The sequence below is a fragment of the Petromyzon marinus genome, chromosome 40 (genome assembly GCF_048934315.1).
Source record: "Petromyzon marinus isolate PM22_M1 ecotype Great Lakes invasive population chromosome 40, UKy_Petmar_22M1.pri1.0, whole genome shotgun sequence".
Classification (NCBI taxonomy): domain Eukaryota; kingdom Metazoa; phylum Chordata; class Hyperoartia; order Petromyzontiformes; family Petromyzontidae; genus Petromyzon; species Petromyzon marinus.
The window spans coordinates 11,794,138-11,811,159 of NC_133706.1; the positions used below are offsets into that span (position 1 = coordinate 11,794,138).

The following is a 17,022-nucleotide window of genomic DNA, read 5'->3' on the forward strand; positions in this document are numbered from 1 at the left end:
CAGCAGTGGCAGCAGCAGTGACAGCAGTGACAACAGTTGGGTGCGGGAGGCCACACAGCGCGCCCGCGCCGCGCTCCCTCGCCCCCAAATCCGCCGACTTGATTCTCTATCCTCTCTCGTTCTCTACTTTCTCCCATTCTCTATCCTCTCTCATTCTCTACCTGTCTCTCTTATTCTAGACATATCTCCTGCTGTATATTTGGAGTTTGCTTGTCTCTCTCCGCGTGTCTCTGGTGTGGGTCAATCAGTTTCAAAAACAATGCATATGCTATCAGAGTATGTTTTTGGTTTGCATTCTGTTAATGCACACATGATTCCTTGTAAAAGGTTTAAGTTTGGTGTTTCAACATCTTGACACCTGTTTTGTTGAATATGGGTAAACCGTATGGGTTGACAGGAATGGTAACCACTTCGTTGAGCTATCGTTTGTGGTCAGGTGGCTTCTGAAAACAAGAGCTACATGGCTCAGTGGGCCTTTACCTGGTAAAATAAAAATTGTAGTTGCAAGACGTCTCTTCAGCTTGGAAGAGTGGAGCAAGTATCCATTAGAGCTCCCTCTTGTGGAGGCCTCTAGTGGAATCCTCGAATGGAGTCCTCTATTGGAAACCATCGTCCCTCTTCATGGTCAAAGAACAACACAACGCCAGATGGGCCCTGGGAAGAGGAATCCTCCAATTGAACATTTGGAGACTCGGGCGAACTTCGAGTATCTCACGATCATAATGAAACCCGTAACATTAATTGTTCTTGCGATCCAGGAAACCCACGCATAGGAAGCACTACAACGTGCCATTCGCTACCGCAACCACCAACTTAACGTGGATGTCTGTGGGTGCTATCTATAAAGCGATGCATGTGAACTTCGTGATAAACAAAAGGAAAGTCATATAAACTCCATACCCGTCAACCCATACACGGTTTACCCGTAGTCTTGGACAGGGAAATTGAGTTGTTATGTCCATACGGCGTAAAGCCGTTTCAATAGAGGCAAGAAAAAGTGTCTACTTGTTTGTGTTTCTCCCTTGTGATGGGACTTTGTAGGATGAACGTTGAGATTTATAAGGGCATGGGTGACCAATAAGGTCTGAATTGGTCTGTAATAAGGTAGGGCACTGATAAGGGGTTGAGAGGTATGAAACCCTAACTTAATGCACAATCCTAAACACGACTATTGCACAGTACGCAACAAATATAATGTAATACACAGCAAATACTCGATTATTGGTGCAGCAAATGCGTGCATTGACGAACTCGTGAATTCATAAAATGCATTAAAAAAAACTCCAACTCTTTCCATTAATTAAACAGATCCGGACTGGTAGGGGCGTAGTAGTGCGAACGCCTTTTCGTGCATTGAGATTCCACACACACACCCCACAACACCACACACACCACACACAACACACACACACCCCACAACACCACACACAACACACACACCCACAACACACATACACCCCACAACACCACACACACCCACTACACCACACACACAAAAACCGCGCCGTGTTGTTTTAAACTTAACGCCCCAGCTACCCCCTTGCCCCACGTGGGGCTGCGGGGCCGCACAGCGGCGTCAGCGTGCGCCCTGAGCACGTGACGAGCACGTGACGAGCTCACTCCACGGGACGGCAGCTCTCAGCCGCCACTCCTCCGCTCAGCACCCCCCCCTCCTCTTCCCCGACCCCCCTGCCCTCTCTGCCTGCATCTCCCCTCCCCTGTTCCACCCCCCACGCCCCCCACACTCTCCCCACCCTCTCCCCCCCACACCCCCCACACCCCCCACCTCCTCCTCCTCTCTCCCCCCACACCCCCCACACACCCTCCCCCCCCCCATCTTTCTGTCTCTCCTCCGCCCCGTCCCCTCTCTGCTGAATGGGAGTTTGTTAAAAACAATGGGGCCGGTGGCGGTGTGGAGGAGGTTGTGGATGGTAGTGGGAGGGAGGAGGGGGTCACTTTCTGGGGGGTGGAGGGGGCTGTCTGCGCCCTCCTGCGTACTGCGGGGCGCCCCGCGTACGCGGGCAGGGAGGCGCTTAGAGTGTGGAGCGGGGAGGAGTCCGGGCCGGGATTTACTCGCTGCCCGTGACCCCCTCCCCCTCTTCACCCGCTGATCCCCAAGATGTCAAGTAGAGGGGGGGGGGGATAAGAAAACAAATCGGACGCTTTCACTTTGCCTTCGCTGTGGGGGTGGGGAGTTGGGATTACTCAGAAGCGGAGGGTTTTTTTCTGCACCAAATTATTTGCCCTTTATAAAGATTTGGCTCGGTTTTTTTTGCTTGTTCAATCGAATTTTTAAGGCAACGTTGCGGGATTGTGTTCCTCCGGAGAACGAAGTCGACCTGATTCCCACGGACACGCTGTGGGGTGGCAGCGAGCTCCCAAGTGCTTCCATCCAGGGACGCTATCGGAGAAACCACATCCACTTAACTAAACTATTCTTTATTTTACCGCGTGAGACCCACTGAGCTGGTATCGTTATTTTTCCGAAGTGACCTGGCCATCGTAAATGATAGCTCAACGAAGTGGCTTTTGCACGTGGACATTATTGCAGCCAAACGCGTTTCTAAATTGTGGAGGGGAAAAATAACCGGAGGACCCGGAGAAAAATCCACGCGACCACGTGGAGAGAGAGAGAGAGACACGCAAAATTCAAATATACAGCAGCAGGCGTCAAGGTCGGGATCGAACCCACGTCCTCCTGCGTAGCAGACGAGGTAGTAAACATCTCGCCACCGCACGCAAGATTAGGATAGGGGGCCAGTAAAGTGTCGTGCGCTATCGTCTGTCTGTGGCGCCGATCTTCACGGATCTGTCCTCGCAGCTGAATCCCCTCCATGTGCTCTGGGTTTGCTCCCACGCGCGATCACAGCAGTTCCCCAAACACGAATTTGCTCAGCGCCCGACGTGGCCAGCGAGTCACGGTGACTCGGAGAGCCTTTGATGTCATGACATTTCTGATCGGGTTTTGGTTGTAGCGGTTTCTACAGCCTCGGTTTTAAAAAAAAATGTCACGCGTGTAAACTTTATTCGGGGTAAGACTGCGTGTAAAAAAATAAATTTCTAATTGTGTTGTTTTTGCACAAGTAAAACGTGTTTAAATTGTATCCGCATACGCATGTATTAACCCCCCCCCCCCCCCCACTTTCGCACAAGCAGGGCTCACAAGTGACGTCATCACATCTACCCCTCTATTAAGGAACGAAACAGGAGGATTTATTCACAAATCTGTCTGTCGCCTGATGAAGCTAGTTGTAGTTACTGGCGAAACGTCGTACTCAGATTGTAAATGTTGTGGATTTGCTCTCCAACACACCGGTGTGCTGTACTGGTAACGAATTGGCAAGTTTTGTTTATGTGACAAACCTTACTAGTTGGCTGTGTCGGGTGGTGGCGGGTTTAACGACACATTTAGATTTACGCGATCTAACCCAAAACAAAACCTATATTAAGGGATGATATTGGTCGCGAAAGCCTAACTGTTAAACTGACATGTATGTTGAAGTTATTTCGCATCGCACTTAGCCAACCGTGCTAATCGGAGATGCATGGACATACCCAACGCACTTACAGCAGCCGCAAAAAATATTATTATAATAATTATTTACACTTCTCAGACACCTTTCACAGCAACGTCTTCTCGGGGCGCCGCGCGCGAAAAGGAACCCAGATGCTAAAGTAGAAGCCAGCGGCAGCGAGACTAGAGCCGGGGGTGGAACACAGCCGATTCCGGGAGAGCTCGTCTTAAACGCATCGCTGTTTTCAGTCGGGACTTAAAGATATCAACAAATGTCCGACAGCCTGATCTCGCCAACGGTAGGCACAACCACAATCAGGAGGAGTGCCAGATTAATACGGTCGGCTACGTACGGTGCGAAAGAAGTTCAGGATACATACAGTAGGGAGTTCCACAATTTGGGGGTGGGGGGGGGCACCAGGAGGGAGTTTCCTCAACTGGGTGGCCAGAAAACCCCGAAAAGGCAGTCGAGATTGAGGTTTTTATAAAAGGGGACCATAGGCAAATTTCGAGGCCTTGGAGGGCCGTAAGACACTTTAAGTAAATGACCCCACGACACATGCCAGGCCAGTGTGGGGATAGGCGGTGGTGTGGGGAGGATGCCAGCAGGCTGGCACCACGAGGGCAACCAGGGATTCAAGCGAAGGGTGTGGGTGGGGTGTAGGTGGTGGGGGGCAAGTGGGAGGGAGCTTGGCGCCTGGGCTGGGGGCGAGGGTGGGGGGGGGGTCATTGTAGGGACCCCCGCTTCCTCCTCCTCCTGCCTCTCCGAGCTATGCCGCTGGCAGGACCCATGCATGGCAGAGCCGTGGGGGGGGGGGGGGTGGTGTGGGCCCACGGGTGTGGGGGGAAGGGAGAGAGAGAGAGGGCTTTCACTCGGGGAGAATAGCGTTAGGTGCGGGTGAGCGGAGTCATTTGAGCAGCAGGGCCCGGCGCTCTTGGGATAATGAGTTACAGCTGGGAACCCCGCAGTAAGATGAAGTGGAGGGACACACCGTCCAGTTCATTCCTTCCTGCTCAATAGCCCGGCCCCGAGGGTTGCGGCTCGGCAGACGAGTGGGGGTGGGTGAGCGGCGGTGGGGGTGAGTGGGGAGTTGAGTGTGGGGGGGGGGAGTCGTCTTCGGGAGTTATCGGACCCCCGGGGGGGGGGGGGCTCGCTCCGTGTCGATGCTGGGAAGGCACCGATAATTAACATTTGTGAGCGACGCAATTGAAAACCCACGGCATTCGGTTGGTTTTGAGCCGGTGGTCTGGATACGACTTGAGAGCGTTTTGTGCGTGCAATTGCTGCAGATCTGTGCGCGCCAGCGTATGCCCGAGACGCTTCGTGCCAATGGGATGGGGTGGGAGCGAGTGTCTGACGAGTAGAGGGCAGCCGGACACACGCGCGCAATGAGCTCCACATGCGGCACGCGCGCTCCTTGCGTGTTGCCGCTGACGTTGGCTGTCGTGTAAATGCCAAGCTTGGGTTAGCAACAACAACAACTCACGGTGACTCGGTCCTTAGCAATCATCATCGGTCATGGTCCATCCACTGCTGGATGAAGGCTTCGTCAAGCCACCGCCGCCACCTCTCACGATCCCAAGACTGTGATCCGCCGTGCACCTTCACACGAACTGCATTAATCGCTCCGTCTCCTCAGTGGACATCCTCTCAGATGCGCCCCAATCCTTGGCTGCTACTCCGGTGTTACTCACCACCATCAGCCACTGCCCAAGCAGCACGTTGCTGCACTTACTCCGCTCACTTTGCTTGCGTGTGTTCTCTATTCCACGCGTTCCTCTTTCCGTCGCTCGGTGTAATTCCAAGAGTGCATCTCTCTACGCTTCTCTGCTGCACTTTTCCGTTGTTGTTTTTTTGTCCCGTATCGTTATCGAATGATCAAGATATTTGGCGCCGTTGTGGCAAGTTACACGCGCTAATCTACAGCAACAACAAAAACCTTCTTTAGGGCCCATACTTGGCACGGGTTACTTTTCGCGATCAAGCTCAGCTTTCAGCAGTGGTGGTCCAGGCCGACGGACAGCCCTGAGATGGTCCGGTGCCTACTGGGGCCACGTGGAGCGACGCTTTTATTGGCGGTAAGGACTGAAAAATAGCAAGTTGGAGAGCGAGTTTGCCAGAGCGAACGGCTGGTGTCTGCATCAGCTGCCTCTGTTTGCCGTGCACCGGCCACCCACACAGCTAAACAAGAACATCGCGCTCCACACCGCACGACCACGGGCTGGTTTCACATCCCCAAGTCTCTTCCACAGCACGTGTTACCGGCATAAACAAACGCTTCTGGAAAACATCGTCCGCAGGGCCCTGTTTTACTACTTCACAAAGCCACTATTTATATTTGACGATGAAACAAAGCCCTTCTGCAAGTTACTTTTGTATCTCTCGCTAGGCCATGGCATTGTCCCTTCTGCACATAATTCCCGCACAATGGAAACCCACCACAACTTGAACTTGTGACCATCACAGAGCTGCGGGCTTTACAGACGGCTCAACTCGCGGGTGATATCTGTCAGCGCCTTGCCTTCCCCCACTGCTGCGCGCGAGTCGCCATACGTTCACAAGTTCCGGGATACATTTTTTTTTATCTTTAAATCTCATAAATTGGGCCTAAGATGTCAGATTGATCCGAAAGTTCGACGTCGCGAGAATCGATGTTGCAGATTGTGTCACTGTCTGTGCTTTCACCACCACCACGGGCCTCCTGAGACATCGGGTGTCGTCACTTTTGCTCACGAAAAGACGTGTTAAATTACCTTATTGCAAATGTAAATGATTTCTGACATTTGTATTATTGTTATTACTTATTATGATTCCGCTAATTTACCCAGGAAAGCCTCACTGAGTCTCAGAACTTTTTTTCCAGGGGGGTCCTGCCAAGTTTTCGCAGTAGGGGGCGATGTTGCTGCTGCTGTGTGATCCCAATTGAGTGATTTGCCGATAAAAAAATTTCAGCATTGGGATATTTGGCCAATACCAGTCAAATTGTACTGCGCTTGTTTTTGTTTAAATGTCCATAAAATATCTGGACAGTCTGAACTTTCAAATGTTTACATACTGAAGCTCAGTTCGAGTACGGCGTTGGATCTTCGGTCTCCACGATCGATCTGGAGAGCTTCTGCTAATAGTCCCAATCTCAACTTCCTCGCTGCTCTGGCTAAATATTCTTTACACGCGTATGCTGTGAGGCGTTGGGGGGGGGGGGGGGGGGGTCACCGTTATTCGTTCGTTGCGTCGGTGTGTTCCAGAAAACATCTGGATCTCAGATCTGACATCTGGTTTTCAGATGTTGCTGAAAAACCAGTTCGGAAAAATTGCTTTCACGAGCGCCATCCATCACAGACCCTGGCAGCTTCAACGCCTTATAACACCTACGCGTCAGGCCACGTCGCTTGCGTCTCCCCGAGTGGCAGCGAGTGCCACTGAATCGTGCGATAGTCTTCCTGCCGAGTACCCAGATTCATCCGCTCGCTCCCGATTCTTTGCCTGCGAGCACGAATCTCATTTCCCTTCGTGTTTCCCACGCGGTCGTTCTCGTCCCGTTCTGCCAGATGTCCCTGGCATCCTTTATTCTCCGTTTTCATCTCCTCCGTTGTTTCTCGCAAGCCGCTTAGTTTCTCCAAACCCAGGGTTAGGCCGTCCGCAAACAAACAAAATAACATCGAAAATGGAACATCGATTGCTCCTCTTCCACGGTCGTCTCCTCCGTCGTATTTCAACGCCGGTGCCATCGCTGCGTCAAGGAGCGAGTGAAGAAACAGCGTGGTGCAGCCCCGCTCGCTTCTTAAACCCACTCCCAACACAAGCCATTATCGATATATTTTTAGTTTTTTAAACGCGTGTTGTTGATCAACCCGGGCAACGTTCTCTCGGCTATTCGCAGCGATTCGTGAGCACGATTGCCACAACTACCCCAGGTAAACAGCCGTCTGACAGACACAACACCTCGAGAGCTGGCCCATATGGTGGGCCAAGCGTGGCCTTTGTGCCACCAATAGCCTTGAGGGTTGCGTTGAGCAATGGACAACGCATTGCTGCCTGGCACATGCCTGCAGTCTGGGCGGGGGCGCGTCGCGCCTTTTCTCTCTCTACCAGAGGCCCCCTTTTCTTTACTGTGCCGCTTTACATCACAATGAGAGGCCACTCAACACAAAAATGACTCCGAAGTGCCCCTTTTCTATGGCGCGCTCATAAATCCTGCACCAGGCCCCGGCTCAGCCTGTGGGATCCGTGCCCGAACTTTGGGCCACGGGGGGGGGGGGGGTGCAGCACGCCCGACCCCCACCTCCCCCATTTCCCCCCGCACCTCCACCACCCGCACCTCCCCCCACCTCCCCCCGGTGCCGGGGCATTCAGGAGCGCAAGGGAGAGAGGAGGTTGCTCGTGGAAGAGGAGACTCGCCTCCTCCTCTCTCGCACACGAAGCCTGCCGAGACTTTTGAGCGGGATTCGACGAATAAGAAGCAGTCGCAGTAGTCGTGAGACATTTTTCCGGACTGTAACCGAGGCCAATGCAGGCAACTTTCACGACATGGAATACAATTACTGTATGAATACAGAATGAGCACGTTGGTGAGGCACGCGCAGCGCTCGTGACATTCAGAGGCACGGGAGAGAAACAAAAACATGCAGACAGGCGATGAGCCGGTGCCAAAAAGTATCCAAGCTCTGCGGTCCTCTCTATATTAAGATGTCTTCAGCGAATTAATGAGTGTTTATTTCGAATACTCCAGCTGGCTCCATGTCCAGGCACTGCAAGTGAGTGACATTTTAGCCACGTGCCTAACTGCAAACAATCGACGTTTTCTTCGTCTCGCTACTGCTGTAGAGCGGTAACTATAAAATTTTATCGGTGTGGCTAATGAACCGGATGATTGCGTTAGGAGTAGCGGAGTGGTGAATCGTCGCTGCTGTGATGCCGCCTCCTTTTGTGTTTGTGGATCGGGCTCCTAATGACTGCATGCATGTCCAGTACAGAATCAACTTTTGGTCACGACCTCTCATCGTAAGTGTGTTTCCCTGCGAAGACGGAGCAATGATGATTTCTCCTGGCAACCCCAATCCCAAATGTGGTCAATTTGACATTATTCGGGCAGGAGGCATTCTATAAACTAAACTATTAAACTCGTTTTTATAAATTTTATTTTACCAGGTAAGATCCACTGAACTTTTTACACTAGCTCTTTTTCAGGGACCTCGCTACAAATGATAGCTCAACGAAGTGGCTCATCATTTGGAGATTTATAACAGCCAAATACTCTAAGCGCATATTTCTAGATGTGGAGTGGAAACCCGGGGGACCCGGATAAAAAAAATCCACGCGACTACGGGGAGAGAGTGACACGCAAACTCCAAATATACAGCAGGCGGCAGGGTCGGGATCGGGATCGAACCCACGACCTCCTGCATACCAGGCGAGGTAGTCAACATCTCGCCACCGCGGCGCCCCAGAGGATGAGAGCCGTTGAACGTCCCCAGATCGACGATTGGCTGAAGTCAACCGCGCCCAGGAGTTGCAAACGCGCGGCCGTCTATTTGTGAGCGGTGCCCTCTCACCCCGATGGGCGCCCAGCCAGACGTGACCTCAGGTGAGGGCAAAACCAAACAAGCCACCTGCTCGCCCGTCTGAGACGACACAGGCAGCCCGGCGATTCACCTGAGTAAGCGGCACCGGGATTTAAGTATACGAATCCATATTCGACGTTCCTTTGGGGGTTAGATCGCGTAAATATGAATGTGTCGTTCAACCCGCCACCGTCCGACACAGCCAATTAGTAAGAAGGTTTGTCACGTGAACAAAACATGCCCAATTCGTTACTAGTTCAACACACCTGTGTTAAACCCACTATAACATCTACAATTCGAGTACATTACGAATGCCACGGAGCGCGTCACGTGCGTACGCAGCTTGGGGTGACGCTGTGGCACGGGGTGCGCCACTCAATTTTAATAATTTCTGGTCTCGCTCTCGACTCGTGATTGGCAGAGCAGCAGAGCGGCAGGTGGCCTGGGGCAGTGTCGGTGAGAAGGAGGTGACTCGATGTGTGCGTGTGTGGCCGTGGAGTTGGGCCTTGTTGTTCATCAGCGAGTGGAGCGGCTCTGGCAGCTCACGGTGTGGCCTGCTTGAGCATCCCAGAAAATGCGGAAGCTTTGTCTGACTATTGGGGGGCGGGGGGGGGCGTCTGACTTGGTGCAATGGTCTGGCGACAGGCGTGAAGTTGGCGAGCAAAGACAATGGGGCCTCGTGTGGTACGGGAGAACCCATGGACTCGTCCACGGCTGGTGCCAGTAGTGTCGCAGTGCACCTAGCCTGGCACAAGTGCCGCGTTGATGTCACGGTCACTTAGTGACACGCACGGTAGTTGTTATTGTGTGTGTGTGTAGAATGCAATGTTTATTTAAAAATGAACGTTCGTGTTGAATGTAGGCCCCCACCACCCCCCGTGTATCTTTATTTTTGCTCCATAAACAGATTTCAAAAAACGCGTTTGTTTTGTCAGACACGCATTTCAAACAATTCCACGAATTGGAAGTTTGGATGACGGGACGTTACGCTGGGGCATCGGATGACCGCGGTGTCTGATGGGAACTCTGCTGGATGTGACCCCGATAACAACCCACCACAAACGCAGGGCAGCGCTCTTAATTAGGTTAAAAACATTTTCTTTAAAAAAACTGCAATTCTGTAAAATGTGGGACAACAAAAACAGCCAATGTTGCTTTTTAAATCCGGAATGTCTCAAGCTAATTGCTGTTTAATTGATGTTTGTGTAAATTTATCAAAATTATCAGCACAGGCAGTCTCCTGGCCGCCCCGCATCGCGGGAGAGACAAACACGGGGCGCGGACCACACAGCGAGACGCGACTCCCCCGTGACTCCTCCCACTCATCCAGAGACTCCCTCGTGACTCCTCCCACTCCCCCACTGACTCCTCCCACTCATCCAGAGACTCCCCCGTAACTCCTCCCACTGACTCCTCCCACTCATCCAGAGACTCCCCCGTGACTCCCCCCACTCCCCCACTGACTCCTCCCACTCATCCAGAGACTCCCCCCTCCCCTCGCGACTCCCACGTGGTGCCCCTCATTTTCCCCGTGACTCCCCCCACGACTCCTCCCCCCACCCCCCCGTGACTCCTCCCATGACTCCCCCCACCCCCCGTGACTCCTCGCATGACTCCCTCACCCCCCCGTGACTCCTCCCACCCCCCCCCCCCGTGACTCCCATGACTCCTCCCACCCCCCGTGACTCCCCTCATGACTCCTCCCACCCCTCCCGTGACTCCACCATGACTCCTCCCACCCCCCGTGACTCCCCCATAACGCCTCCTACCCCCCCGTGACTCCCCCCATGACTCCTCCCAACCCCCCATGACTCCCCTCATGACTCCTCCCACCCCCCCCATGACTCCCCTCATGACTCCTCCCACCCCCTCCCCCCGTGACTCCCCCCATGACTCCTCCCACCCCCCCTATGACTCCCCTCATGACTCCTCCCACCCCCCCCCGATGACTCCCTTCATGACTCCTCCCACCCCCTCCCCCCGTGACTCCCCCCATGACTCCCCTCATGACTCCTCCCACCCCCCCATGACTCCCTTCATGACTCCTCCCACCCCCTCCCCCCGTGACTCCCCCCATGACTCCCCCCATGACTCCTCCCACCCCCCTATGACTCCCCCCATGACTCCTCCCACCCCCCCTATGACTCCCCCCATGACTCCTCCCACCCCCCCTATGACTCCCCCCATGACTCCTCCCACCCCCCCTATGACTCCCCCCATGACTCCTCCCACCCCCCGGATGACTCCCCGGATGACTCCCCACCACTCCCCTCGTGACTCTTTCCCACTTCTCCGTGAACCCAGCAGGTGGCTCAGCGGCAGAGCGAGCGGCGCGCAATCGTAAGGCTGCGAATTCAGAAGATCCTCATTGGAGGTCGACTCAGCCCATCATACCTCAGGGGTCGATATAATCAGTACCCTTTTGTAGAGGAGTCAACCGTGGTTATCCTATGGATAGACTCGACCCCACCATCGGAACGATGCACTTTAGCACTAAGGTGCATGGTTCTTTGGACAAAAGAAAAATGTCAATGCTCCAAGTACCTGTAATTGTATCGCTTCATCAATTCCCCTGCTCACTCCCCCGCGTGTTTTACCACGGCGCTACAGAATGCGACCAACTCCTTCCAAATCCACCAACACAAGCGCTTCCCACCTGAACAATCATGCGGCAGATGCCACCCGTGATGTCCTTCTGTGTGGTAGCGGAGCCAGCTGTGACCCCACTCCAAGATGTATCGGGGTTATCATGGACGGAAGCCTGATGACCTTCTAGCTCCGCACAAAAGAGATCTGTGAAAAGACCAAATCTAAGAATCGCCCCGTTTCTTTGTCCACGATATTTTTTGTGAGTGACCACGGTGTTGCCTGAGCCTTGTGTCACGTAGCCGGCGACACGCACGGGAGTGAAAACTCCAAGCCTCGACGCCCCATGTGCTGCGTTCGTTTGCCGTTCATCAATGTGACCTCTCTCCGCCTCCCCTGGCCGGCCCAGGGTCACGCGTTCTGCTGTGACCCGCGCCTCCACGTGGCGTTTGCACGACACTCCTGCGTTTCTCGTATTTATGCTGAGACTTCGTCTCTGTTGAGATTTTTCCACAATTACTGCAGTTCATTCTCAATCGGACGCGCTAAAAAAGTCGCCGCAAAGCAATAGCCGCCCTGCATCTGTCCCATATTCTATAGCCGCCCTGTACTCTTCTATAGCCTTCTATTCTATAGCCGCCCTGCATCGATAGCCGCCCTGCATCGATAGCCGCCCTGCATCTGTTTCATGCTTATCGAACTTAATCGCATTGCGGGTTCTTAATTGCACTGTAGGTTTTTTTAGTTTTTAAGTAAATATGTATTTTCTGGGAAATGTATTTTGTATTTTTTGTTACAGTATATTAATTTGTGTTTGTGGAGTATGTTTTAATTTCGCCTGTAACAGTTGCTCTTGCGATGATTTATCTTTGGATGGTTTGTTTTCTCGGATTGCTTGTGCTACGTTTTAATTGTTCTGCTTTTGTAATTTTGGAGACCCCCAAGTCATCCTTATCTCGTGAGTTTCACTTGGTTACGTAAAATACACTGGAATTTAGAAACTGTGTATCTATGTGTCTTTATGTATATCTGTGTGTCTCTATCTATGGGCTAGAGAAGAGGTGGACTAAAATGGTACAGGAGGATGTGGAGCTGAGTGGACTTTCCGACGACTGGTACTAGGGTAGTGCCAGGCTAGGTGGACCATAAGGCTACTGGGCGGTTGGAGGCAGTCACCCCACAACAACAGCGCAGGGCAGATAGAGCGTGGCGCCAGGCGGCTAACACGCAGCAAGTTGGCACGGAAGGGGGCACAGCTGGTGCTAGTCACCTCAGTCAACCCATAACACCTAGCTCTATATCCCTTGTCAGCAAGCCTTCACGTGGCCTCGAGGTGCACCTAGCCTGGCACGAGCGCCGTGGTGACGTCGCCGCCACTTTGTTGTTGTTGTTGTTGACACCAGGTCACTCTTGCAAAGGGGACTGCGAACCCCGCTCCACTTGAGTTCCGGTCAAAGCAAATGAACCACAAACTCTGCTTGGGTCTCACACACCCCTCCCGCGACCACGCCCCTGCCCCCCGCGCCCCGCCCCCTCCCTCGTGAGGACCCACCCCCACCGCGCGACCCCTCCCTCCCCCGCGTCGCCATGGCGATGACCCCGCGCTCCTCTCGGCCAATGGGCGCGAGGAGCGGCGGGCCGGGTGGGGGAGGGGAGGGGGGCGCCCCACAAAGCGCGGGGCTCGCGGGGCCGCGCGCAGAGATTGGGGCCGCGCATCCCAAGTCTCGTGTCCCCTCTTCACTCGTGTCCCCTCTTCACTCGTGTCCCCTCTTCACTCGTGTCCCCTCTTCACTCGTGTCCCCTCTTCACTCGTGTCCCCTCTTCACTCGTGTCCCCTCTTCACTCGTGTCCCCTCTTCACTCGTGTCCCCTCTTCACTCGTGTCCCCTCTTCACTCGTGTCCCCTCTTCACTCGTGTCCCCTCTTCACTCGTCTCTCTCTCTTCACTCTCTCTCTCTCGTCCCCTCTTCACTCGTGTCCCCTCTTCACTCGTGTCCCCTCTTCACTCGTGTCCCCTCTTCACTCGTGTCCCCTCTTCACTCGTGTCCCCTCTTCACTCGTGTCCCCTCTTCTCTCGTGTCCCCTCTTCACTCTCTCTCGTGTCCCCTCTTCACTCTCTCTCGTGTCCCCTCTTCACTCTCTCTCGTGTCCCCTCTTCACTCTCTCTCGTGTCCCCTCTTCACTCTCTCTCGTGTCCCCTCTTCACTCTCTCTCGTGTCCCCTCTTCACTCTCTCTCGTGTCCCCTCTTCACTCTCTCTCGTGTCCCCTCTTCACTCTCTCTCGTGTCCCCTCTTCACTCTCTCTCGTGTCCCCTCTTCACTCTCTCTCGTGTCCCCTCTTCACTCTCTCGTGTCCCCTCTTCTCTCTCGTCCCCCTGTGTCTCACATCTCTCTCGGAGCAGCGGCGGCAGCAGCCTTCACTCCGGCTCGGAGCGAACCACGCGGCCGCGCGCTCACGGGCGGCGCGCTCGCCCGCGAGAAGCCTCGAGAGGTGGGGGGGGGTCGACGCGGCTCCTCGCTCGCTCGCCGACTCACGAACGTCGGGCGCCGCTCGGGCTCCGCTTGGGCCCCGCTCGGCCGGGCCTCCGCGCCCCCCGCGGTCTCCTCCGCGGCCTCCTGGGCCCGCCATTGCCGAGACGAGCGGATCCGATCGGGCCCCCGGCGTGGCGCGGGGAGACCCCGAGCTCCCGCTGCGAGCGACGTGAAGAGCCCCCCCCCCATCCCACCCCGCCGGTAAGGCCCCGCGTCTCCACGGGACCCGTGGCCGCCTCTTCCTCCTCGCCCGCGTACTGCCGCCGCCGCGTGGCCACGGCGCTACCTGCGGCGCCGGTAGCGGAGGGAGCGCGGCGCGCATGGCCGCGATGCGCTGGTGGCTGCGTGTGGCCCTGCTCTGCTGCTGCTACTGCTGCTGCTGCCGCGGGGCCTCGGGGCTGCGGGAGGAAGGGGAGGCCGCGGGCAGGCGTCCGTGCTGGGAGGCCGAGATCCGCTGCCTGCAGGAGGCCGAGTGTAAGCGCGCCTACAGCCAGTACCTGCGCGCCTGCGAGGGCGTCCTGCGATCCGCGCCCTGGCGCGACCCCGCGGAAGGAGGCGGCGAGGAGGAGGAGCAGGAGGAGGACGATGCGCCTGGGCCGCATTGCCCGAGCCACTGCATCCACGCGCTCATTCGCCTCAACCAGACGCGCAGCGGGCCCCTGCTGGAGAGCTGCGACTGCCGGGAGGACGCGCTCTGCCTGGGCTATAAGCGGATCATCGAGCCGTGCATGCCGCGCACCTACTCGGCGAGACGCGCCGTGGATGGAGCCGAGGGGGGTGAGGAGGAGGAGGGCGGCCCCATGGGCTGCACCGAAGCTCGGCAGCGCTGCGAGGAGGAGCCCGAGTGCGGCGAGGCGATGCAGCAGTACCTCATGAGCTGCGGGAAACTCTTCAACGGGGCGCGATGCACGGCCGGCTGCCGGGACATCATCAGCCGCATGCTGGCCGTGCCCAGGGCCCTGGCCCTCAGCGAGTGCGTGTGCGACGGCCTGGAGCGGCCCTTCTGCGAGGTGGTCAAGGACAACATGGCCAGGCTGTGCTTCGGCGGCGCGGCCGAGTCGGGCAGCGGCGCCTCGACGGACGATTTCTACGACGACGAGGAACTTCACGGCGACGAGGGGCCGGTCCCCGGGCCGCACAGGCCACGGGCCGCGCTCGGCTCCCGGGGGGCCCGGGTGCGGAGCTCCTACGGGGCCCAGCTCGGCGCACTCGCGTGGATTGCGTGGCACGCGGTTCGCGCTGCGTGACGGAGTCGTCCACCAGCCACACTCCCTCCTCTATCCACACTCCCTCATCCACACTCGGTCCTCCAGCCACTCATCCACACTCCCTCATCCACACTCCCTCATCCACACTTTTCCCTCCAGCCACACTCCCTCAACACTTCCTCCTCAACACTCCCTCATCCACACTCCCTCATCCCCACTAGGTCCTCCAGCCACTCATCCACACTCCCTCCACACTTTTCCCTCCAGCCACACTCCCTCATCCACACTCCCTCATCCACACTCCCTCCTCAACACTTCCTGCTCAACACTTCCTTCTCAACACTCCTTCATCCACACTCTCTCCTCCACACTTTTCCCTCCAGTCACACTCCGTCATCCACACTCCCTACTCCAGCCGCGCCGTCCCCGCTCATCACCAGGCAGACACCCAGCACAGACGCTTGTCCGTGTTCACCGTGGGAATGTAACACGTCGCCCGCGTGGCCACTTCAGAGGAGAGACGTTTATCGCGTGCCTGCACAAGTGTCACGTGCTGGGAACGAAGCTGCAGCATCATCACCGCCATCTCGCTCGACTGGGATTCCGAGGACTTCTCACGTACCGCTGATGATGAGATTCGAGCAACGGCGGGGGCGCGAGTCGCCCTGACACTGAGTAAACTCCGCGTCGCCACCGCGGCGGTCGACTTGCGGTGATCCACCTCTCCGGGACCATCACCTAGTTGGTTTACCAGGTGATGGTCCTCGACTCTGGTCGCCCCACGTGGATGCTGCGCCGCCGCTCATAATCGCCATCACGAGTCGCAGCGGACAGAGCTTGCTCCGAGGCTGTGCGCTTGACCGTGGATGCGACGGCCGTCGCACGAACTCGCCTCGGGGGTCCTCCACTGGGCGAGTCGGCTGGTTCCAAACACGGGAACGAAATTTGGCAAATGAGGAGTGGCGAGAGTGGGGGGGGTCACGCTTATATTTATTTTGTCACCATCCCCATATCGAGTCGAAGCCAACCAATTGTACAGACGCGACGATGGATCGTCGTGTGCGCTCTTCTGTATAATATGTGCATATGTATATACAAGTATATATATTTGAAGGCAAGTCAAAATAATGTTTTTTACGACCTCGAAATCACGGTGTGTGGCTTTTTTTACCGTATTATTACTGTGGCCAGTAAATGAGTTTTGAATTTCTCCCCGTAAAAAAAATCTATTGGGAGGCGATGGTGGTGGTGGTGATGGGTGGTGAAGGAAGAGAATTCACTCTCCGGGAGTCCCGGGTTCTGTGCGAGGGAGATTCTTGCCTCTGGTGTGAGAGCAGTGAGGCGGCAACAACTCCCTGAACACAGAGCACACACAATAAAAGACCCGCTCCACTCGCACAGCTGCCATTGTGAGTGCATCTCTATTGACGTGGAGGAGGAGGAACTTTTTCAGTTTATAAACATTCGACTTGGTCGTTTGGCTTTAGAGCTGAATCGAATTGCACAGCTGTCAACCCACACGGTTTACTTCGTATTCTTGTGCAGGGGGGTTGAGTTTTCAAGTCCATACTGCGTATAGCCGTTTCAATACGGGCTCCGTGTGATATCTGGTCTGTGAGAT

At 55.4% G+C, this 17,022-nt stretch overlaps 1 protein-coding gene across 1 annotated transcript; it reads left to right on the forward strand.

The window, feature by feature from the left end:
* Nucleotides 1-14,507: 14,507 nt before the first annotated feature.
* Nucleotides 14,508-16,799, forward strand: LOC116950778 (growth arrest-specific protein 1-like). The gene has a single exon (XM_032968838.2). The coding sequence runs from the start codon at nt 14,514-14,516 to the stop codon at nt 15,438-15,440; it is 927 nt and encodes a 308-aa protein (XP_032824729.2). The 5' UTR covers nt 14,508-14,513; the 3' UTR covers nt 15,441-16,799.
* The last annotated feature ends 223 nt before the right edge of the window (nt 16,800-17,022 follow it).